Source organism: Corylus avellana, chromosome ca5 (genome assembly GCF_901000735.1).
Source record: "Corylus avellana chromosome ca5, CavTom2PMs-1.0".
In the NCBI taxonomy this organism is placed as follows: Eukaryota; Viridiplantae; Streptophyta; class Magnoliopsida; order Fagales; family Betulaceae; genus Corylus; species Corylus avellana.
In genome coordinates, this window is record NC_081545.1 from 31,996,951 (window position 1) to 32,021,984 (window position 25,034).

At 36.7% G+C, this 25,034-nt stretch overlaps 3 protein-coding genes across 3 annotated transcripts in view; 2 read left to right on the forward strand and 1 right to left on the reverse strand.

The window, feature by feature from the left end:
* Positions 1-691, forward strand: part of LOC132182154 (sister chromatid cohesion protein SCC2-like) — a 3,292-nt gene extending 2,601 nt beyond the window's left edge. The window contains exon 4 of the mRNA XM_059595346.1: positions 640-691. Within this exon, the coding sequence (XP_059451329.1) occupies positions 640-691 (52 nt within the window). The remainder of the gene's footprint in view (positions 1-639) is intronic.
* A 391-nt stretch (positions 692-1,082) lies between these two features.
* LOC132180358 (sister chromatid cohesion protein SCC2) lies at positions 1,083-20,709 on the forward strand. The gene is made up of 28 exons (XM_059593151.1): positions 1,083-1,586; positions 2,882-2,991; positions 5,102-5,238; positions 5,307-5,403; positions 5,494-5,750; positions 7,025-7,132; positions 7,274-7,385; positions 7,623-7,719; positions 7,825-8,011; positions 8,113-8,544; positions 8,626-9,158; positions 9,240-9,450; positions 9,526-9,576; positions 9,700-9,858; positions 9,930-10,097; positions 11,677-11,976; positions 12,055-12,207; positions 13,171-13,340; positions 14,801-14,909; positions 16,875-17,036; positions 17,121-17,225; positions 17,293-17,526; positions 18,528-18,661; positions 18,759-19,049; positions 19,135-19,564; positions 19,798-19,890; positions 20,002-20,127; positions 20,252-20,709. Exons 1-28 carry the CDS (start codon positions 1,321-1,323, stop codon positions 20,471-20,473), a joined length of 5,454 nt encoding a protein of 1,817 aa, XP_059449134.1. The 5' UTR covers positions 1,083-1,320; the 3' UTR covers positions 20,474-20,709.
* Positions 20,710-21,715: 1,006 nt separating this feature from the next.
* Positions 21,716-24,920, reverse strand: LOC132181137 (biotin carboxyl carrier protein of acetyl-CoA carboxylase 2, chloroplastic-like). The gene is made up of 7 exons (XM_059594220.1): positions 24,460-24,920; positions 23,448-23,489; positions 23,207-23,361; positions 22,788-23,094; positions 22,527-22,598; positions 22,118-22,183; positions 21,716-21,992 (listed from the first exon to the last, which is right to left on the reverse strand). The coding sequence occupies exons 1-7, from the start codon at positions 24,589-24,591 to the stop codon at positions 21,969-21,971; spliced, it is 798 nt and encodes a 265-aa protein (XP_059450203.1). The 5' UTR covers positions 24,592-24,920; the 3' UTR covers positions 21,716-21,968.
* Positions 24,921-25,034: the final 114 nt, after the last annotated feature.

Below are 25,034 nucleotides of genomic sequence, written 5' to 3' on the forward strand. Positions count from 1 at the left end.
TTAAAAATTATGCTATAAACAATGACTATATGCTACGGGTGACTTAAATTCACAATTTTTTTTTTTTTGTTTTAAGAATAATATTATACATCACTCCTTCTCCAAAGTCTATATAGCGTGGTTCTCATAGCATTTTCGTGCATAAAAATCAAGTCACAGATACTTTGATGGATAGAAAGTGATAAATAGGGATATTCTTTATTTTACTCTTCTTCTCTTTCTTCTTTTAGGAGCTAATCAATTAATTGATCCAAGCCGGAGAAATATAATAGTTGAGTTGGCCCAGTTTATTTACAGCCCATAGGGCTTGCAAGAAAAGTGTGTTTAATGTTTATGAAATCAACTGGAGACTGTTCATAGCTAGGAAAACTACACTATCCTCTAATTTTTTTTAAAATTTCCTTAAAATTATATATTTTTATTTAAAAATATTTTGTTGCTCCTTATTTTTTATTTTTTATTTTTAAATTTGTTGTCCCCTTACTTGAAATTATAGTTTTGCCCTTTATTATGGTTTAAATTTACCTTTTCTAATAATCACATGAAAATTGAAAAAACTATCAAACTATCCTTTTCACTAATATTTTATTTTCTTATTCTAGTTTTGCTTAATTTTTTTTAATACCTGTTATTTCACAGGGGTCTTGACGATATCAACAAGGTCAAAATGGCAAAGGGCAACTACTATTGAGTCTACATATTCAATTTGCATGTGAAATGTTTTTCACCTTGTTTTTTTTTTTCTTATCTCTCGAGGAGGAGCATGGTACAATTTTTTTTTAAATTTGTAAGTGTTTAATCATATATACAAATTTTAACGATTAATTTTTAAATTTATTACATGAATATTATGTTTAAAATTAATAACAATTGACTTGATAGAATTTCAGTTATTTAATAAATAATAATTGGATTTTAAAAATTGTGAATGACCTTAAGCCAAATCTAGCAACCCTTCCCGAACAAGCTATCAGCCTATCACGTAAGCTAGACAGTCATCCAAGGGCAATGTCGTGATTCCCAAACTGATACTCATTTTTCAGACCTATAAAACCAAATCCACTTCACCAAAAAATCCTACAAATTTTACCCCCCCAAATTCCCCGCCATTTGCTTCCCAAAATTTCTCTCATTTTCTGTTTCCAATCTCTTCCTCTAGGCTCTAGGGCTCCAAACTCCAAACCTCTCTGAACTTAGAAAAACAAAAGAAGACCCTAATTCCTTCCAAAAGGCCACCAGATTTCCACGTTATTACGCTTCGTACCACTCCTACATGCTCTGGCACTGCCGATTACGACGGACTCACCGGTTCACCAATCGATGAGCAATCCAATTGGTTCGGATTCGGCCTCGGGCTTCTCCGGCTGGGGCAACCGTGGAATCGGCCTCTCGAACACGGTACACTCGGAGGTCGCGCCGTGCTTGCCTCTGCCCTCGCTCCCGGTGTTCTGCGGCGCATCCGATCAGGATCTCCTGCTCTTCGACGTGCCTGGCGGTGGTAGCTTTAAGTCGCTGAACCGCAGCGAGATTCTTGCTCAGTCTAATCGAATCGCCGATCTGCTTCGCCAAACCGATGTGTCCTACTTGTAAGTGTTTTCTTAGCTTCCTGTTAACATTTTTCACAGTCAATGTGTGTTTCCGAAAACTGTGGTCTCTGGAAGTAAAGAGGAAGTAGTTAAAACTGCAGTTTTAGCTCACTATCATACTTGTGCTTGAATATCGTGCTTCGTTTTTGTATTTCGTGATTTTGAATCTTTGAAGTGGCTTAGCTTATAAGCAGTTTGAATTTTAACGTATTTGCATCGTTTAAAGTATGTTACAAGTGTGAGTTTGGTGATTATGTGTGAGAAATGTAGATTTTTAGCTGTTAATTCATGGTTTTGATTGTAATTCTAAATCATGATTCTACAAAGAGGTTGGAGTCTTGAAGTCTTGTAAAAATGCAATTGATAGTAGTTGAAATGGTTTATCTTTTGCATGTACTCTTAATGCTTTCATTTTAATTTTAATTTCTTTTCGTTTTTAAGTGGATTACAAAAAAAATTGAATGGTTTGATGTGTTTGGTATAGACGTATTTGGTAATTACTTATTTGTCATAAATTAATATTTGATTCATAACTAGTTCATATTGTAAAAGCTGCATGCGACCTATCTAGTTGCTGTTGCTTGTAATAGAAGAATCATTAATGAAAAGGAAGCTACCTGAAGATTCTCTTGGCAACTTGAAACAAACTGTGTTTACTTGGAATTGTCTTGGAGCTGTACGTCCCTACTTGATTTTAGAACAAAAGACTCAATCTCCTGCTTTTCGTGTAAAGCACCCCTGCCACATTTGTTTGTGGGTTTTCTGTATTTATTGTATGGTAAATCGCAAATTACCTCCGTGTGGTTGTAGGTAGTTACATAAAAAGCTCCACATCTTTCAGAAACCATCACTAAACCTCTATGTGGTTATGACTAAAATGAAATCGTCATACTCTTTATGCCAATTGATGGATTCTTCTGCGTTACGCAGAGGCATTGTTTGAAACTTGAAATTTGTCCACAGTTGGAGTTTAATGCTTTTTGAAAAAGGTAGCAAAACAATTCTATTCTTCAATATGGAAACGGGAAGGCTATGTTCCTATTCGTTTTGAGGGCCAACTAAGGGTTAAATTTTGTATTTGATTTGACATTTGCGCTTCACATTGGAGAATTCATTTACTTGGATGAAAAATTTGACGATATCATTTTATGCCAAATAACAGGGAGGTAACTAATTGTTTTCAAAAGATAAGATGGTAATTTGCCCTTATTGTTATTCTAAAGGGTAACCTTTTTCATATAATTATGATTGCTATCACTGTTGTTCCTTTTGCTTATATTTGGTGTCATCTACAGGAATCTAAAAAATGATGCAAGGGCAGCTCCATATGGCCATGTGGAGCCTTTAGAATTACATGACCAGGTTCTACAATGCTATCCAGAAGCATTTGAGTGCGGTACTGCAGGTAACAAAGTACTTGATTATTGTTTTTTTTTTCCCTTCGATGTAATGCTACTATCTGTTAATTGAAGCAACTTGCATTGATGGTGTATTTATGTTGATGTTTTATGGTGGAAATTTGATGGGCCAGTAATTATGCCAGTATCACGTTTCCTATCTATAGTTGGGGCTTTCAGGATTGTTTCTTAAATTGAATTGGCCAAACAGTGATCTCTTTCCAGTTAGAGTAAGGGAAGAACTGACATAAATTTGATTTTCATTTTTACTATTGTCTTTGATAGGTAAGTTAGACATATTTCTAGTGGGTCTTGAACCAATTGCCTCACCCTCCACCCTGTTTTGCAATGCCACCTCTTTGCTTATAAGAATATGGTAGAGAGTAGGCCATAGGTGCAAGATCATTGGATGCATGTCTAATTAACAAATAAAAAAGAAGCTTATACTTAAAAATGTGAATTTTAGGTTAAGGAGTGAATGAACGTAAAAACTAGGAGTATAAAATGTGAGTAAGTGCATTTAAATTTCCTTGAAGAGTATGTCACTCTCATAATTATGTTTAGAGCTTTTGGTGGAGTGAGGAAGTGCTTTTGCAGTGTATGTGATTTGTTGTCATGGCGTTTTTATTTTTTAATCCTGTTCTGGATTGTACATGTTATGTCTGTACTCCAGTTTTTGTGGACCATTGAGAGTTTCCTCTTGGCTGACCCTACTCAGCCTGGCCCAAGTTGACAGACTCTAGTCTGGTCTATCTGTCCTTACCATATGGTTAGTTTGCTTGCATTCTTTTAGGCTATTTATGAGGGTCTTACTCTTTTTTTTTTTTTTTTAAAGAGTTTTGGTACAGCAAAAGTTCTCTTTGTGAAGGAAAGTATAACCTAGTGTTTAGGGGGCTAGGGTTTGAGAGTATTGAGATTAACTTTGTAGTTTAAACCATATCTACCAAAAAATTTTATGTCATTTTTGCTCATAAACTTAAATAGAAGGTGAACATCATAGAATGCTTTATGTTTACTGTGTGATTTATCTGTTTCCATTGATTTTGATATGCTATTGGCTCATAGACCAGGGTCTTGCCATGATATTCTGTTTGAGGGGAAGAAATTAAATATGAAAAATAACATTGTTTTATGATAATTTGTGATGGAAATTAAGAAATTGTTGAAATGGGAAGTTAAGATGGATTGAATAAAGCAAAACATAATGATGGGATATGAGGTACTACATGTAGATTGATGATGGACAAGGAAAGTTTGTTTGTCTTCCTTTTTCTGTGTAACGAAGAAGAATGAATGTGCTATTCAGGATGGATCTGATATAGGTTGAATGCCCTTACAAAGGCAGGGAAAAAATTTATGTACTATTTTTTTTACTGATGATAATTTCTTCACCAAACTCAAATTTTTGTGGCAATTTTTCTATTGCGGAGCAATCTTTATTGGTCACAGCACCACAAATTGTAATTGAATGGTCCTGTTAAGCTTGAAATGCTTGTATTGCATGAAATTGTAATAAATCTGCACTGCCGTGTAATTTGTCTCCTCCTTCCTCCTTACAAAGGGAGAAAAGTAGCTATTTGTGGTAATTTGAGAAGATGCTGTTGCCTGTCACTAAACCAGAGACATGGCCTTAGAATTGGAAATGATGTGCATAAGAGACCCAATGTGGTACAGATTTAAGGATATGCCGGTGTGGGACCTGTTCCCATCTTTGCACTAGGCAAATTTTGAAAAATTATTTTCTTTTGTTTGTGGCTTCCAACCTGCTATTCTGTTTCCATATGTCTGTTACTTTTCCATTTATAGCTCTATTTGTAGTGTTTGTTGTTTGTTTTAAGCAATAATTGTTTCCAAACAGATCTTTTGAAGTGAAGTATTGATGAAAAATGAACGTACATGTACAGAATTTACAATCTACCTTGTTATGAATCCCATATTGCAGTATTCTTTTGTGTTGTACGTTTAAATTACTTTCTCTCTTCAGTAGGCCATCTCTCTCAGATTCATACTTAAAAAAGAAAAAGAAAAGAGGTCTTTGCTTTCTGACGTTATGGGGATTTCATAAATAAGTTTGATTTTGCTATCCTTATTGTTTATTGCATTGTTCAAGTTTCTCAGGTCCTATTAAGGAGCAAATCTCTAGCAGTACAGTATCAGAAAAGACGCCCTTCAAGCAAAGTGTACCTATTACAAGTCAAGCTCAAAGAGACTATAGTGCAACCCAGAATTATCATCCTGACTATGTTGTTCCTAATGTATGTATGAATTTGGTTTTGTAAATTGATGATTGATTTTTTTACTGATCCAGAAGATGAAATTGCAGAATGTATCAACTCCGCCTTCTAGAAAACCAAAAGTCAGGAAGAAAGGTAGTAATGATTTCTCATCATCGGTTGGAGTGGATGCTGCTGAGCTTCAAGGTTGATTTTTGTTGTGGTTTTCTGTTTTTTCTTATACTCTCTCATTTCTTTTGTAGATGTGTAAATAATTTGGTGTATGCCTTTGTGCAGATGCCACTATTGGGAGCTTTTGTGAGTTGATGGAGGACTTCTGTGGCAGAGCTGAAATTCCTACTGATGATCGGGATGAAGCAGAGTGGTTATCACTGCCTCTTTCTGATCTTAGAATGGTTGTAAATGAAATAATGTCTATCCGTGCAAAGAAACTTCTACATTTGGTTCCTGTAGATATTCTTGTTAGGCTGTTAAGGGTTCTAGATCATCAGATACATCGAGCAGAAGGCTTGTCCATTGATGATTACGAGCATGTAAGCCTGTTATCATAATTATATTATTCTGCAGTGATTTAAAGTATGTAATTTTCCTCCTGTGTTGGGATGGTTTACCTTACGTCCTCTTGTCAGGTTTTATGCAAGTCTCAATGTTTGCATTGTTGCTGCCAGTCTCCTCTTTGTGTTTAGTTTTGCATCTCGGGCTAATGTTTCTCAGCTAATTAAATTATAACGGCAAATTCCTTGTAATACACTGATGTTTTCCAAAATTTTCACCTCAGGTAGCAAGTTGTTACTAGTTTTGGTAGCTTAATAAGCAGTACACTCTCACTCTCCATGCTGGTGAATTATGATGCTTCTAGTTATTTATGTGTAAACATGCTTACTTTTTAACGTATCTTGAAGATTGATTTGAAGTATGGAATTAATGTTTTTTGGATTTTTTTTTCTTATGTAATTAAGAGTTCTAATTCCTTCTTTGTTTCTGTACTATGAGATAGAAAGGCGTCATTTTGATAATTTCGTCTACTACTTCTCCTCCTTGGTTTCTTTTGTTGGCCTCTCTTTATCACTTGATCGCTCCTAGATCTGCTTGCAGTACCATATCTATTTTCTGGAAGGTTGGTTCTTGTTTCAACTTCATTCCATACATAAAACCATTTCAATCCAAAGTGCGACCCTAAGCCTAGCATGTTCTCAAAGTCAATTTGTAGAGGTTTGGTAGTTTTTGAGGTTCAGTACCTGTTTGCAAAAAAGAAAAAGATCCTATATATATGAATCGTTGTGAGGGTTCCTCTTTAGGTTTTTTTGCTTTATTATGACTGGAACTGCTGTGCATTCAGATAATTCCTAAGTCTGAGCTCTGCTCCTCTCCATTTGAATTTTGTTAACCATCTTCTTTGATATTCCAACTATCTGCTCTCCTATTACTTTTGTGGGCCATATTAGGACTCAAGTTATGTAACTTTGATTAAATTCCTCAACATTTTTTACTAGTTTGAATCTCCCCTTGGGGCCAAATACTTATCAAAATAAAAAATAAAAATTCTCAACGTTTTTTCATTGTTCTTCATTTCTCTTAGGATTATAAGATTTTGTTAGGATACTGTTAACAAGTTAGCAACTTGTTATTTAAGTTTTTGAATTATCAGTGACTTGGTTGTAAATAAAATTGAGTATTCCTTTGTTTCCAATGCATGGTTTAATTTGTTCACCTTGATGGTATGATGCACAGTGATCTGATAGTCTGATACCAAGTGATTTTAGCCTTCTTGCTTTTCTTTGTATTAATTATTTCTGCAATGTTCCAGTCAGATTCAGATGTAGTTTCATCGATTTTTTGTGCTCTGGAGTCCATTCATGCAGCTTTAGCAGTAATGGGTAATGACCAAATGCAAAAGCAGCTTTATAAAGAAGAGGTAAATGCTCTTATCAAGTTTTGTTCTTGTTTGTGGTGTTGATCTTGATGGTTTTTCTCGTATATTTTAAGTGCTTGGAGGATTCTTGTGATTTGATATGTTGCAATGATTGGTTATTAATTATTGTTTGTTTAATACCAGATAATTGAAAGAATTCTGGAGTTCTCCCGGCATCAGATAATGGATATCATGTGTGCTTATGATCCATCATATCGTGCTTTGCATAAACCAAGTGAAAATGGGGAACTTGAAGGTTAGCTTTAGATTTGTATAAGAAAGCTGGATTTTGGTTTTAACCTGCTTTTCCTATTCCTTTTTATTTTGAAATTTCGGTAATTTTCAGCATATTAGTTGGTATACCTGCATCTCCGTCCTTTCTTCATAGAAGTTGGCATCATACTGATTCATGCTTCACTCTTATCATTCTGCATTCCATTGGCTCCTTTGGTACTGTTTTAACTGAGCTACATTTCTTCACATGTTATGTCAGGTGACGAAGATGAAGAGCTTGATGCTGACTTTGGTTCTGCAAGCAAGAAGCGACGTATTACTAAGACTGTTAAAGTGAAGAAGTCGTCATTAAACAAGTGTGCTTATCAATATGCTGTTCTTCTACATTGAATATTAAGGCGAGAATTTTAGTTTATCTGAACTGAGGTGTGTTCTTATAGTTCATGTGTTTGCTTTTATAGGGTCTCTGCTGCCGTGAATACTATTCTTCAGAAAATGTGCACTATTCTTGGTTTACTCAAGGATTTGTTGTTAATAGAGAGGTTATCTGATAGTTGCATCTTACAACTTGTGAAGACGAGCTTTACAACATTCTTGGTGGATAATATCCAGCTCTTGCAACTTAAAGCAATTGGTTTAATCAGTGGGGTACATTTCTGTACCTTCTGTTTGTTCTTGACTGCTTGTGATTTACTTACTTCCGTACTACTGCATACAAAATTATCCTGGTTTTTTTACTTGTGATACAGATATTCTATTCATACACTCAGCATCGCACTTACGTGATGGATGAAATACTTCAGCTGCTCTGGAAATTACCATCCTCAAAGCGAGCACTAAGATCCTATCACCTACCTGAAGAAGAACAGAGACAGATTCAGATGGTAACTGCTTTGCTGATTCAGTTGGTTCACTGTAGTGCAAACCTTCCTGAAGCTTTAAGGCAGGTATCAAGTGGCAATTCCATATTAGAAGTCTCAATTGATTGTAGTTACCCAAACAAAAGTCATGAGGCGGCCACAGAGGCATGTTGTCTTTTTTGGACCCGTGTGCTTCAGCGCTTTGCAACTTTGAAGACTCAAGATGTGTCTGAGATGAAATTAGTGATGGAGAATCTTGTTATGGATTTGCTGACAACATTGAATTTACCTGAATATCCGGCTTCAGCTCAAGTTTTGGAGGTAGCATTTATTTTGATATTATTACTTGTGTTAATGCACTAGATTGTTTCCATGCTAAGGCAGGAATTTGTGGATTTGCAGGTTCTGTGCGTCTTGCTACTCCAGAATGCTGGACTGAAATCTAAAGACATCTCTGCACGTACAATGGCCATTGACCTTCTTGGTACCATAGCTGCGAGGTTGAAGCGTGATGCTGTCCTTTGCAGGAGGGACAAATTTTGGGTATTACAGGAATTGGTCAATGCTGATGGTGTTGACCACAGATATCCAAAAGATGCATGTTCTATCTGTTTGGATGGAAGGGTTGAAAAATTGTTTTTTATATGTCAAAGTTGTCAGAGATTGTTTCATGCTGATTGCATGGGAGTAAGCGAACATGAAGTTCCTAACAGAAGCTGGCAGTGTCAGATTTGCCTCTGCAGGAAAGAACTTCTCGTATTACAATCATATTGCAATTCACAGTGCAAGGATGATGGGAAAAAGAGTCACAAACACTCAGAAAAAAATCCTGAAGCCTCTGATCCAATTACAAAAGTTGAAATCGTTCAACAGTTGCTACTGAATTACCTCCAAGATGTTGGTTCTTCTGATGATGTGCATCTCTTTGTTCGCTGGTTTGTAGCCATTAGATCTCTTTCCTTGAGTTTGTGGTTGCATTGATGCCAAGGGGATGATACATGTTTATACACGTGCAGGTTTTATCTCTGCTTGTGGTACAAGGATGATCCAAAATCTCAGCAGAAGTTTACTTACTACCTTGCTAGATTGAAATCAAAAGCAATAGTGCGTGATTCTGGAACTGCTTCTTCATTGTTGACAAGGGATTCAGTCAGGAAGATTTCTTTAGCATTGGGACAAAATAACTCTTTCTCCAGAGGGTTTGATAAGATTCTTCATATGCTTCTGGTTAGTCAATATTTTTATTTCCTTGCTGATTTATCAGGTAATAGAAAGTCATTCTTACAATATGATTGATTCCAGGCAAGTTTGAGGGAGAACTCTCCTGTAATCAGGGCTAAGGCTCTAAAAGCGGTAAGTTGAAAATTCTCTTTCTTGAAATTTGAGCCTTTAATATAATTGAAGTAATCTGTGATGTTATGTTAACAATTTTTTTTTTTGCCATTTTGCTCTTATAAAATTTAATATTATGAGCAGGTTAGTATTATTGTAGAAGCTGATCCCGAGGTATTGCGTGATAAACGTGTTCAGCTGGCTGTTGAAGGAAGGTTTTGTGACTCTGCAATATCTGTAAGGGAGGCAGCTTTGGAACTTGTCGGCAGGCATATTGCTTCACATCCTGATGTTGGTTTGCAGGTATGTTTACTTTAACTCTCCTCCTTATTTATTGCATTCTGTTCTTAATCCAAAGTTGTGGGTTATTGTAGTACTTCGAGAAGGTAGCTGAAAGAATCAAAGATACTGGTGTCAGTGTTCGAAAACGAGCGATCAAAATTATTCGAGATATGTGCACTTCAAATGGAAACTTCTCTGAATTTACGAGTGCATGTATTGAGATAATTTCTCGTGTTAGTGATGATGAATCAAGTATTCAGGTAATTTCAAAACTAAAATTTATTCTTTTTTTTTGGGATGTGGGATGGGAGGAATGGGCTACTTTATCTAATGAAAGTATAAAAGTTAAGGCCTTCCACAAGGCTATCATGCTGCTTTGCATACACTCTACTGACACTCAACTAACAGACAACATAGCAAGGCAAGCACAAACAGCAGCTCAAATATCTATACTAAACGCAACTTGACTCAACTAAGCTTTAATCCCAATTAAATCAGGTTTGAATATGGATCCTTGTCAACTAATTAGGACCTGTCATATGTCCTATTTTCTGCCAGTCTATCCTATCTTAATCAAACTCTTTGTTGTTTTCCTATTTAACATTTTTATTTTTATTACTTTTATCAATATTCTTTAAGGTCTCTATTTCTTTTTGCTTCATCAACTTGAATTAAATCACTCTTTCTCACTGGTGCATCGATGGGTCTTTGTTGCACATGTCTAAACCATGTCTAGAGACTCTCCTGAACTTGTGCTCTGTATTCAATAAGTCACTCTTACTCTTACCTTTGAATGAATGGATTCATATTTATACAAAAGAATGTGTTTCTGATTTTTTTTTTTTTGCTCTGACATCTGCACCAATCCCATTCATTACATGCTTTCAATACTAAAAAACATTTTTATGGGCTCAAGCGGTTCTCCCTTTTATAAATGATATATTTAAAAGCCCTTGCTATTATTAGCTGCCACAAATTGAAAGCTGCTTGCCCGGAAAGCTTTATTTGCTTTTTTAATGCCAACATCAAATGGTTCATTGTGATGTTCCATTCTTAAAAACTTGATCAAATCTGCTTGGATGGGAAAAAAAGAAAAATGGTCTCTAGATTCAATTACTGGGGTTTACTTAGGCTTCCTTTTCGATGATCTAATTCGAATAGCTAGCCATTAATTAAAGCAGCCATTCCTTAGAGCAGAAACAGTTAACTTTCACCTGAGGCCTCTCAAGTTGCTGCTGATGACTTCTGTTTTAGAAGCCACCCGGACATTGTGATTATGTGAGTCATAGACCTCTGAACTTATGTCTAGCATGATGCTATGCTTAGACTTGTTTATTCCTTCTGGTGCTAAACTTTTACATGACTGTTACTTGATAACTTCGAATGATTTTTCTGAAGCGCTTGATAATTGAATCTGCATCTGTTTTTGTTAGGGTGCTAATATTTTTTGAAAACCTATATGGACCCTTATGAAGTATTGCTGAATATACTTGCAGATCATATAAGAAAATGCTTTTGAACCATGATTGGAGAAAAATGCTTTTTATTTTTTTATTTTCCTCCTTTTTCCCCATAATGATTTAGCTATCTTTTTTCTTATCAACCAGAAAAAAGCGAAATATGCTTGAAAAAGATAATAAGTTCAGGTTGCATAATTTTCTGTTCCTTTGACAACTCTGCTTTATTTCCTAGGCAATCACTGCGAGTATGAAGTATTATCAATTATGCCATTAGATTTATGACAAATCTGCATAGGGAAGTGTCTATTGAGTTATACACCTAAACTTTAATTTATTTGTTTGGATTTGGTGCCCGCATTTATTATTCTCTCTTCTGCAGGATCTTGTTTGCAAGACATTCTATGAGTTCTGGTTCGAGGAGCCTTCTGGTTCTGAGGCTCAGTATTTTGGAGATGGTAGTTCTGTTCCACTGGAGGTGGCTAAAAGAACTGAGCAGATTGTTGAGATGTTGAGAAGGATGCCAAATCACCACCTTCTTGTCACTGTCATCAAGCGCAACTTAGCTCTTGATTTTTTTCCACAATCAGCTAAAGCTGCTGGGATCAACCCTGTGTCCCTTGCATCAGTGCGCAAGCGTTGTGAGTTGATGTGCAAGTGCTTATTGGAAAAGATATTGCAGGTACTCTTATTGCCTATTGACACATTAAAATTTTGGAGACTTTGTTAAAAGTACGATGAGACATTCATTCTTGGACAGGTAGAGGAAATGAACAATGAGGAAATGGAGGTGAGTGCACTTCCTTATGTGCTGGTCTTGCATGCATTTTGTGTTGTGGATCCAACGCTCTGTGCCCCTGCCTCTGATCCATCACAGTTTGTGGTTACTCTACAGCCATATCTTAAGACACAGGTTATCTAATATTTGCAAATATTCATATTCAATCTAGTCTGTTTCTGAGAAGTGTTAATGAAATTCATGTCTCTATTAGATGTGGTGTATGGGTAGCCTGAGGAGCTGCCTATTTCCCCCTCTTTTTGATTTGTTTAATTAGAACAATGTGAGGCTACCAATATTACCTAATGATATAAAAGTCAATTTATTTCTTTTCCTGTAAATCACTTGTTTTTGTTTGGCTCTTAAAATTGTGTTATGGCTCTCTAGAGTCTGCCTTGAATAGGATTTTCAAATATGAATTCAAGTTACACGTTTTAGAGAACAAAAAGAGCTAGCAGTTCAAGATTTCAGTAGCTATTTGTTGTGCATATGTGTGCGTGTTGTATTAGAATTTAGTTTCTCTGTATTTATTGCTTATTGCTGATGCTAAGCAATGATTCAAAAGAGTCATCAGTCAATAGACTGCTGGAAGCATCTCTGGCTTTATCTTTACAACCATGCTGTATAATGATAGTCTTGGAACTTGTCCTATGTCAGACATTTCTATTTGCAAGAGCCATTTAGAATGTAACTATGTCAATTTACCTTTGATTTTCCCAATCCTTTTCATTTATGTTCTCTTTTAATGGAAAAATGTGCATTATGTTACCCCAAGGGGTTGGCCCAAGTGGTGAAGGCATTGGTCTTGAAGGTTTGCTCCCTTCAAGCTCCAAGGTTCAACACCTTATTAGTGCAAACAATCCCTTGGGGCTACACCCCCTGGTGAAAAACTAGTGATTTAACCAGTTCCGTGTAGAGAAACTTCCAAGGGTGCGGTGCATGGGACGGGGGTTTATTTTGTAGGGGTGGGTTTGAAAGGCCTTGTCTTGGAGAGGTTCCCCGACATAAAATAAAAGAAAAAAGAAAGTGCATTATGTAGAAAGTTAAGAATGGAAAAACAGCATGCCTGTATTCTAACTTGCCTTTGCTTGTGTTCAGGTTGATAATCGAATGGTTGCTCAGTTACTAGAGAGTGTAATTTTTATAATTGATTCTGTGTTGCCATTGCTCCGAAAGTTACCTCAAAGTGTTGTTGAAGAACTCGAGCAAGACTTGAAGCACATGATTGTTCGGCATTCCTTCTTGACAGTTGTCCATGCTTGCATCAAGTAGCGTCAAGTTCTCATTTCTTTGTTAATTCTCTTTTGATTGCAATTGCATTATTAAATTTTTGGTTGCGTACTTACATTAATGTGATCTTGCTTTTTTATCCCATTATGGAACTGAGCAATTAGGTTGATGGAATAGGAAAAGGTCCAAAAAGCTGTAATGACTTTTGACCTATCAAAAACTATCAGTGATGACTTTTCATCAGTATTTATCTACGTGTTAGCTGTGCTTATCTATTGCATGCATATTTTTTTTTTTAATGACCTGAAGATCTGCCACAGAAACATACCTTAGGCAAGCAATGCTGAACCACTCAGGAAAACTTTCCACACCACACATCTTTCCAAAAACTAATCTTGGAGCTGTCACTCACCTCAAATCTAGTAAATCTAGAAAACTCCTTCCAAACTCTCCTAATGAGTTTCCATAGACCCACTCCATATGACCCCATTGACTCCATAAGAACGCCACCCACTCCACTGATTTCCATATTTATGGTCCACTACCACTCCCCACAAGGCCTCTCAAAAGCCTAACGCTATAACTACTTACCCATAAGAGCTCGGTTGAACAAGAGTAACTGTCGAATCCCTAAACCCCCTCAAAAATCGGAGAACACACCTTGGACCAACTTACCAAACGAAATTTAACCTCATCACCCGTTCCCCCTCACAAGAAATCCTGCTGTAACTTCTCAATTCAGTTAGCAGCGCTATTTGGGATGGGAAGTAGTGACATCAAGCAAGCATGAAAGGTGGACAATGTGATCTTGGTCAGGGTAATCCTACCCCCTTTGGACTAGTACAACCACTTTCAACCGGCTAACCGACGTTCAATCTTCTCAATAATGTCATCCTAGATAGATTTGATTTTAAAAGAAGCACCCAATGGAAGTCCTAGGAATTTCATAGACGAAGATGAAATCCTGCAACCCAAAATCCTAGTCAAACCTTCTACATTGTTGACATTATCAACAAGAACTAGTTCTAATTTAGCCAAATTAATCTTTAAGCCTAAGACAACTTCCAAATATAAGAACAAACAACTCAAAAGACAGAGATGATATAGGACCATCCCACAAAAGATTAAGGTATCATCTGTGAACAAAAGGTGAGAGATATCAGTCACACCATTCCTTGTTCCCATGGAAAAGCCAGACAACAAACCTCCACTCACTGCAGCAGAGATCATTTTACCCAACACTACGTAACAATGACAAATTGTTATTTTTGTATAATATATATTTGTATAAGATTTAAGTTTTGGTATTGAGTAGTGGATTTGGCTAGTTAGAATTTGTTAAAAATAGTTTTTGTAGAGACGCAAAGTGGTTGGGAGATTTTTTTGTTGTTTTGAGTTGGGAATATTTATGCTTCTTGTTTGTGTCATTTCTTCCTTAGGAGAAAGTAACTTTGCAGTTTTGAATGTCTTCTATGGCTAATATCTTATCCTATCACAGGTGTCTTTGCTCTGCGGGAAAAATTGCAGGAAAAGGTGCTATTGTGATTGAGCATCTTATTCAGGTGTTCTTTAAGCGTTTGGATGCTCAACCGGTTGATAACAAGCAGGTTGGTGGCTAAATTACTATTTTATGTCTTCAATCATTTCAACTGCATACTTATCAAAAAAAAAAAAAAATCATTTCAACTGCATGTCCGTCATTATAAATAGCTTTAACCCTTTATTTTTCATTTTTTATACCCATGTATGAGTTGAAATTGGATTAGATTTGATGAAGAAGATTTGAACTGCTAAGAATACTGGAACAAAGAAAAATAGCTTAATCTGTTGGGTGCAGTGTTGGAGTGAGACATGAAAATTGCAGAAATCAGTCTATCTAAGATGAGTGTTTAAGTTGAGAGTTTTCTAATTGATGCTCTCAATGCATTAAAAAGTTCTCAATGCAGAGTGCCTGACTTTGCTTATGAGGGTTGGTGTTTAGATTCTAAGCAGTGCTAATGCTTCCCCCTCCCCCTTTATAAGTAATTTAATCTTAATAGAAAGCACAAAGGGGTGCAACTGAAGTGCGTAGGGAGTATAAAAGAGAGACACCTACTTAGGGGGAGGAAAGATAACACATCCAAAAATCCAGAAAATTAGAAAAGTGAGAACTTCGTGTAGCAATCAACCACCCATAAAGGTTTTGAACAAAATATCTTTCAACTCTACCACTATTCTCACGCAATTTTCAAAGTTTTGGGAGTTGCTTTCTCTTTAGATATACCACATCACACAAAGGGGGGGCATCCTCTAGGCTTCTAGCTGCAGTGACTACCAAATTGGTCTCTCCAACTCGTCTATAATTCCATGATATGTCATTACCCACTTTATTCTAAAAAGACAGGAAAACCAAATCCTTGTCTAGCTACTTCACAATAGAGCAGAAGATCAAGGGATTCTCCTCTTTTCTTACATGTACCAGTCCATTGCCATGGCGTGCCTTATTTTTTAAGATTATCCAAGGTCAAGATTCTCCCTTACACTATTGTCCAAACAAAGAAAGCCACTCTCAAAGGCACCTTGCTTCTCTAAGTGCTCTTCCAAGGGAGAGAATAGCTAGCAGGGGGACGAAGCGCATGATAAAATATCTAACTTCTAATATTCATGTTTTCGATGGGGATCAACAAATCCTATCCTTGCCTCCATGTCTCCAAATAGAGTACAAGAGGTTGAAGAATGAGGTGACGAACTCCATCTCCCAATCATGTACAACTCTGATGAAGGTAACATTCCACTGATAGGTGTCATTCGAAAACTGTATATGGTCTGCTACTGAAGCCTCCTTAAAGCAAGCAATATTAAACAACACCGGGAAAGCTTCCTTCAAAGTCATATCTCAAACCCACACGTCATGCCAAAATTGGATTCTAGACCTGCTTCAAATCTTACAAATCTAAATAAATCTCCTTACCCCCTTTTAATGTTTTTCCACACATCTGTCCCGTAGGACCCATGCATTGCATTGAAGTACGACCCACTTCACAAGCTCTTTATTTTGCTTCCATCATCATTCTTTACGAAGCCTCCTGCTTCATGGCGTAACAAACTGAGCCTTACTTTGCTTGCTCATAGCATGCACTAAATTAGTTTAACACGTGATAGGTTTTGTTAGTTTCAGATTGGGAAGTAATATGTTTGTTGGGATATGCTTGCCTGAATTTGTTGTTATTTGTGGATTATGGTCACTGTTGGTATTGATATAAATGAACTTTCGTGGGAGTCCCTATGTTAATAAATTTTCTTGACTGGTGAATTATTTGCATGATTTTTGTCAGCTTCTTACCCTCGGATTTTACCTGCTTATAATTCCAGGCTGATTATCTTTATTTTAATATGTTTTCAATGTCTTTTTACATCTGGTTGCTTTCTGAAAGTGTAGCGGATTTGCAGCTTAGATTTAAAATAAAAAATTCATGATATGATTGAAGTATGTTATTGTTACTTCATTTTGCTTGTGTAAATATGTGATATGGAGACAAACCGAACCAAGATATGCTATAAGATAAAATTTGTTTATTTTTTCTTATTTTCAGCTAGTTGGGCGGTCTCTTTTTTGCCTTGGATTGCTTATCCGCTATGGCAAATCTTTGCTGACTGACTATAGTAACAAAATTATTGATGTTGTCGGTAGTCTCAGCTTGTTCAAAAAATATCTCCTTGTGGAGGATTTCATTGTAAAGGTTAGATCATTGCAGGTACACATTCTCAGCACTTCTTGGTGCTTCTTGTGCCCCTGTTTAATTTCGAACTCTACTTATGTTGCGTTATAACTTTTGTAGGCATTAGGCTTTGTTCTAATTGGTTGGCCTGAATATATGTTGGAAAAAGATATTGGGAAAATATTAGAGGCAACTTTGTCTTCTGGCTGTGATGTTCGTATCAAGGTAATAATGATAATTTTTAACTTGTGCTACCATATTCAATATGTTTCTAAATCATTCTGTCAACCAGATGCAAGCATTGCAAAACATGTACGAATATCTTCTTGATGCGGAAAGTCAAATGGAAACAGATAAAGCAAGTAACAATGTAATTCATTGTTCTGTAGAAGGTGGCCACAGTGTGCCTGTTGCTGCGGGTGCAGGAGATACCAACATATGTGGGGGTATAGTTCAGTTGTATTGGGATAATATTTTAGGTAGATGTTTGGACTTCAATGAGCAAGTTCGCCAATTTGCTCTTAAGGTGAGAACCTGGAATCTCTATTTTTCTTCCTGTATGTTTAATTTTGAGAAACGACTTCATAATCATGTTCTGGAGCTTGAATCACAATGAGAATAGCAGGTGATAATGAAAAAAGAGAAAGAAATAGGAAGAATATCATGCTTAATGAGGGTATTTGAAAATATATTCATGTGATATAGTAACATAAATCTGTCAAATGGCTTATGTCTTAAACGTGAATATGCTTTCTATTTCTCCTATGGGATTTTTGGGCAATTGTTTCAAAGAGTGGCACCTTTAAAAGCTTACAATCTGATCGAAATAATAACTTTTGTAGCCCGACTGCTGGGATCATTCTTTTGTAAAACAGAAATTAAATACAACGGGTATGTTTGACAAAACTTTTTAGAAATTTTTTTTGCTTTTTGGTTGTGATGTGACATAAAAGTGAAAGTAGTTTGAGTGTTTTGTATTTTAAGTTGTTTGTTAATGCTTTTGCTTTTTTGCTAAAAAGCTATTTCTAAAAAGCGTTGTCAAATGAGCTCAATTTTTCTTGGATGGCTTGAACCTCCATCATTGTGGTTTGGGAGCTGTCCTAGCTTTGAAGGTTCTGCTCTCCCTCCGTTCTCATTTTAATGTCTTGCTGTCTTTCCTGGGCTGGCCCAAAATGAATGTCCACTTTCCTAAAGTTACACTTTGTTTGATACTTTCCTAATATACTGTCTTTTTCAGGAAAAAAAAAAACAAAAAACAAAGTTCTCATTAAAAGTGGTGCCCGTCTCTGATGTTGAGTGAAGGATGTCAGAAATCTGTTACACTTTTTTTTATTATTAATAATCATGTCACTTAGAGTTGACACTTATTTGGAATGGAGGGAGCATTAAGAAATGTTCTTGTCTTAACCTCTCTTGATTAATCAATGGTTGAATTTCAAGTCATAATTCTCTGGTATTTTCTGTTCTCAGGGGCTAATTTTTACTCTCTTTTTTTTTCCATTATTTTTTTCTATGCTATTAAAATAGATTGTTGAAATTGTGCTGCGCCAAGGTCTCGTTCATCCTATTACTTGTGTCCCATACCTCATTGCACTTGAAACAGATCCACAGGAGGTGAATTCAAAGTTGGCTCATCATTTGCTGATGAATATGAATGAAAAGTAATCTCCTTTAAATGTTTTTTTTTTTTTTTTTTTTTTTAAAGTTCTCATTCCTGTCAAATTTCCTCCATCCTGGCTAAGTTTAGCATCTTTTCAGGTACCCTGCATTTTTTGAAAGCCGTTTGGGGGATGGCCTTCAAAAGTCATTCATCTTTATACAATCCATTAGTGGTGTTCATGAAAATGTGAACCTGAAGGTCCAATCCAAGATTCCAGGAAATGTGAAGGGGAAATCTGATGGTGTCTCTTTGGCTCAAGGAAGGCTTGGTGTTTCTAGAATCTACAAACTCATCCGTGGAAACCGGGTTTCAAGAAACAAATTCATGACCTCAATTGTGCGAAAGTTCGATAACCCAACCTGGAATGATTCTATAGTCCCTTTCCTGATGTGAGTTTCTGTTGTTGGTGCCATTCCTAGAGTTTTGCTTTGCAAGTTGTTTAGAGTGGAATAATAAGCTAGTTTCTTTTGGCAGGTACTGTTCTGAAATTCTTGCTTTGCTACCATTTACATCACCTGATGAGCCACTATATTTGATCTATACTATAAATCGAGTTATACAAGTTAGGGCTGGGGCACTTGAGGCAAAAATGAAAGCCCTGAGTATGCATTTGTCACAAAGATATACAGAGAAGGTATCTTATAAGAATGGACAACCGGAGCCAGCTGTTCATCCTAATTTCAATGAGATGGCTTCTATGGATTTGAATGGGACAATTCAACATGAACCAGCTGGTCAGCCTATTTTCAACCATATGATGTCAATGGATTTGAATGAGAGTATTCAACAAGATGCAGCTGATCTGTTGGTCTCAAATCATAGTACCTCTTGGGGGGCAAAGACGCGTAGTATGGGCTCAGGTGTTTCTTGTGTTCTTTCTGAAGATGATCTGCAGAAAGTTCAGGTAGCGTTAAGACTTAATTGAATCATAAGAATTTGAACTAGAAAGGGTTAATTGATTTCTGACAAGCATAAAAAAGTTTGCGTTAGATCCTTTCTGAATGTTTACTTTATAGAATAAAGATTAGTTCCAGTATATGTATAAGCTATGCTCATACATGGTTTGCTTCATTATATGTTGTGGCTGGATACACTTTGATTTTAATTTTTTTTAAATCCTGCCTGGTGCTTATGCAGGCCGACTGTCTGGCAGCCATTGCATTGCAGCTTCTTCTGAAGGTAAAGAGGCACCTAAAAATTGTCTATAGCTTGAATGATTCTCGGTGCCAGGTAAAACTACATACAGTTGGTTTTTGTCATGATTTGACAGCAATACTTATGTTCAATCTGGATGAGTTATAGAACTTATTGTTTATGCAATATTTTGTACTTTCAAACCAGGCTTTTTCTCCAAATGAACCTGTAAAACCAGGAGAGGTTCTCTCCAGGCAAAACGTTCCCCTTAGCCTCGGCGGAACATCCACCAGTTTGCCTACCACTTATCAAGAATTGGTACAAAGATATCAGGTAGGGTGGGCTATGATTTGAGGACCCATTGTACTTTCTCGCATGTATTTTTCATTGGACTGACCGTGCTTGCTGAGGGTTGGTGGTGGTTGTAATTTTCTCTCAACACTCTCTTACTGCACAGGAATTCAAGAGTTCTCTGAAGGAAGATACTGTTGATTACTCTATTTATACAGCAAATATCAAGAGGAAGCGCCCTACCCCCAGAAAAGGGCGGAAATCTGGATACATGGGTGGTGAGGATGACGAAGACGACGGTGGTGATGAAGACTGGACAGGTGGGGCTCGCAGGCTAAGTAATAGTGGGAGGAAGGGTAACAACAGTAGAGGAAGTAGGCAACGATAGTAGTTGTAAGTATATGACAGGTAGGGCTAACTTGTACATTTAAGTAGGAAAGGAATAGAAATTGGATAGGGGAGAGAAAAGAATAGAAATCTGGAAACAGAGGAAAGAAAGGCGCTTAATGGGATAGTACTGGCTCTAATTGACGAGCGCCTTCTCTAGCTGTTTCCATGTTGTAATTTTCTTGTCATTATAGTCACAGCATTCTTTTTTGTTAATGAAATTCACTTTCTTTAGAATGATCGACTCTAAGGGATTCTCACGAATCCTCATTCCTGAGTTTCTTCTCATTTTAAATAGAACTCTTATTACTTATCAAATAATAATAATAATAATAATAAAGACCTCGAAACTGGCTGAGATAGGTTTATTTTGGTTAAGCTAGTTGTATGATGCACTGGACTACTAATTTGGTTCATCGTAACATTGCTTGTTTTGTTGACTTTCTTTATCCAGAATGACTAGTGGCTTAGATTTGATATGTCGAGCTCATAAACTGTTGCTTCCAACTTTATGAGATTCCTCGTTTCTACGCGCAGCCTTTATTATTATTATTAATATGCTACTACGATTGTTGAGAGACGATGTGGAAGTTTATTTGGAGAATTGCTGATTTGTCGGCCTCTATCTCTACGAAAATAATTGACCTCAGATTGGTCTTCTGGCACAACCATGCTCAAAGCCACTTTTTAACATTAGTTTGTTTCCACTATATTAGGATATGATAAGGAGGTCACAAATCGCCGTTCATTTTCCAATCAAAATTTCCAGCATGGCCACTTTTAACTTTAAGTACTTCTCTATTTTCATCCATCATGAAATGGATCGCACTGATTTTAATGCTAGATGTTGAGTGGAGCTTGATCGTAACAAACTAAGAAAAACAAAATGATAAAACTATATTTAACCCTTTTAAACTTACACCCAGATTATTCGATTTCTCATAAACTTTAAAAAACTGCAGTTAACTCATCAAAGTACCTAACCCTTTCACTAAGTCCCCTGGTTATGATCTTCTCATTAATCCAACGGAAATTTTACCCTTGCAATTACATCAAATATTTTTTTGAAAAAAACTACCATGAAAAGAAACCCATGGTCAGGTCGTCGGTCTCCGTTTTTTTAAATGTAAGGACAAATTTATTTTCATAGAAATGATATGGCTGGGTAGTTGGATGGTCAATAGCAACTTTTTAAAGTTTGGGTGTAAGTTTGAAGGAGGTAAGGTTAAAGAGATGCAAGAAATAATGACAAACAGCATAACAAACTTTCCACAAGTGTGGCAAATACTATGTTCTATCTCTTACATTGAGCTTTATGCCTTTGGTAAATCATAAATATTAATTATAATGTCAAAAGAGAAGACCCTTAATAAAACATGACCATTATTAAATTAAAGTTACAGAGTAATAGAGACATTACTAAATTCTGAAAATGAAACTTATACTCGAAAGAACGACTATCTCCAACACGTTTGTAGGAGGCCCTTGCAAGTAACTCACGGTACAATCACAAAAAGAGGCTGCAGGGAAAAAGACAGGAAATTCATATAAATGAATCAAGTATGACCTTTTGGTGTATGTGCTTGTGTGTATGGTGTTGTGTGTGTGTGTGTGAGAGAGAGAGAGAGAGAGAGAGTGTGATCACCGTGTCTATACTAACTGGCTTCCCATCATCTAAAAGAATCTCTGCTACTGTTCCAGACTGATCAGCCTGAAAGGCAAAAATGAACATTAGTAAACACAGATGTAGGGCATCAAGCCTTTTCCAAGTATGCAACAAGGTCTCCAATCTGAATGGGGGAAAAAGGCCAAATAATTTATTATCTATTAGCACAATAATGCATATGTGGAAGTTTTAAGTCACTTAAGAATTTTCCTTCAAGCCAATGATCTCTAATTCAAACAGAAGTTACAATTCTCCATATCCAAGATGAAGAATGAAGAAATTTGTCCTTCTAAAAATGATTCAGTAGGGGGTAAATAAGGATTAAAATGAAAGAGTGATGTAGGGACCAAACCCCTTAGGTTTAAACAATAAAGGAAGAAATGGATACCTCAATTTCATTCATCAGTTTCATGGCCTCAATGATGCAGATGACCTGACCTTTCTGGACTTTATCTCCTACCTGGAAAATGGCAAGATTTTAATAAGAGTGGGGTATTGTTTTTTTCCTTTTAGTGAATGGTGGAGCCTATATAAACACACATGCACATGCTACAAGAACAAGTAATTTGTTAAAGACATGATTTCTTCTCAGACATGTCTTTTGGGGGACCAGCCCTCAAGGGGCAGGCTCACCAACACGGAAACTTACCTTGACAAATGGTGGTTCACCAGGTCCAGGACAGCGATAGAAGGTCCCAGCCATGGGGCATTTCAGTGGTGGATGAGATGAAGTGCTTGCTTTTGCAGGGGCAGGTGAGGTGGATACCGGTGCTGGAGGAGGGCTTGCAGAAGCAGTAGGAGCTGGTGGTGGAGGAGATGGAAGCATTGCATGGGTTAGATGTGGTGGCATACTAGCAACAGGTGCTGCCGGCGGCAAAGCTCCCTGTTTTCTTATTAAAATCTCACAGTCCAATTGCTTCACTTGCAGCTCTGAAATATCTCTCGAATCCACGAGTCTGCTCATGAAAATGACATAAACTTTAACAACAAGAATGATATGTCTAATATGTATAAAACAATGAATAATACATGTGAGCATGCATATGCACCAAAGGCTCTCCAACTTACTTGATAAGGTCTGACACTTGAGACATGAATTCTGAGATTGATGATGCATCCAAAGTACTGTATAGATCTGCTGACTCATCTTTTGCTTCTGGTGATGCAACTCCAGGCTTTGTGGAAAGTACAGGTGACGAATTTGAAGATTTCTCAGCAGTAACCTGGGATAAAAGTAGCTTTAGTAGGTGCCAATAATGCACATCTACTTAAATATGGATATTCTCACTTATTGAGAATAATCTTTTACCTGATTAAGCTGTGCACACACCTTCCAAACCCTGGATTGCCTCTGCAAAATACAATTTTACACAACAGGAGTAAAAAATTTTGCAGCAAAAACAGTATAAAACATGAACCTGCACATGATTAAAATCTTCATGTAGAGTGCATTAGTGTTATTCATTCGAAAAATGCTAGGGGTACCAAATTTTTTACCAAAAGATGGGTAACAAGATGATGTGGAGCTTATTCATTAGAAAATATCAAAACAATTAATAGAGAGAAATGCTACGGGTACCAATAAAAGATTTGGCATCCATCTCTTGGTAAAAGATTTGGTACCCATAACATTTCTCTATTCAAAAACTTTCCATAAAAACCAAATCCTATTGACAGGTAAAAAGCAGACAATTGAGAATTTTCAACACTTGAAAAATGAAGTTTACCTTCATTGAACAACATGACAATGGAAGAATATTTCTTTTTCTTTTTTTTCATCGAAACTCTGCTGGTGTATGTAGCACAAATACACTTAATTTAAAAGTTATTTAACACTAGGTTTGACTGATAAAATTTACCCACAAACTACTTTTTAATTCACATAATCTTCAACTACGATATTAAACAGATTATTCAATACTCCCAGAACAATTCATGAACACTAGGTCCTACTATAAACTTTATTAGTATAACCCACTATTACGTGAGGACAGATACTGGTTTCTGCACCAAAAACTACTTTTTGACATAATCTTCAAATATTATTCAATACTTCGAGAGCAATACTCTCTCAAAGAGCATTGCTCGCAGAACACTGATTGTATAGTTACGACCCATAAAAAAAAAAAAAAAAACGGTTCAAAGTTCAAACCCACATGTATATACTGTTCCCAAGTGTCAGTCCTAATAGTATTGACGAAAATTGGAAAGATCAAGTAATTACATGTTCAAAAAAACAAAAACAATCATATGCTGAGTTTAACACCAGAAATGCGGCAAACCCAAATGCCAAAGATTCAAATCGAGGAACACGAACGTACCGGCTCACCGAGGGAAGATCCGAATAGCACAGACGGCCTCGGGCTGGACCCGCGACGATCCGAATCTCGAGCCGTGGATCCGAGGCGGAGGAGGGCAAAGGTCTTAGGGCACGGCACCGTAAACGACGCCATTTCGGGAAACAGAGTAGAAATCAGAAAACAGAGAGTGGCGTTGGGGAAGTGTTTTCTCTGGCTTGTGTGTTTCTTTGTAGTGTGTTTGTTTAAATGGAAAAGGAGTGCGGAAAGGTGGGCGATCAGATCGAAGAGAGTTTCTGAGAAATCTGAGAGGGATCCAAAAGGAGAGATTGGGGGTATTTGTTTTTCTATATGCTTTTTGTTTGGGGCTTCGATGTTTACGATGCGACCATCAACATCGCCGTTTTAACTAACCGCAACTACAACAATGTTCAGAGACATGCACAACCTGTCCCTCAGAGAGAGAGAGAGAGAGAGAGAGAGAGGTTTCCCCCCAAGTGTGCCGCTTTGACGTGGACGACTAGGGTGGCCCCCCTTGTCATTTTGCTTTTGCTAATTAACGGTGATGAAATTAGATAGGAAAACGAATCGGACGGTAA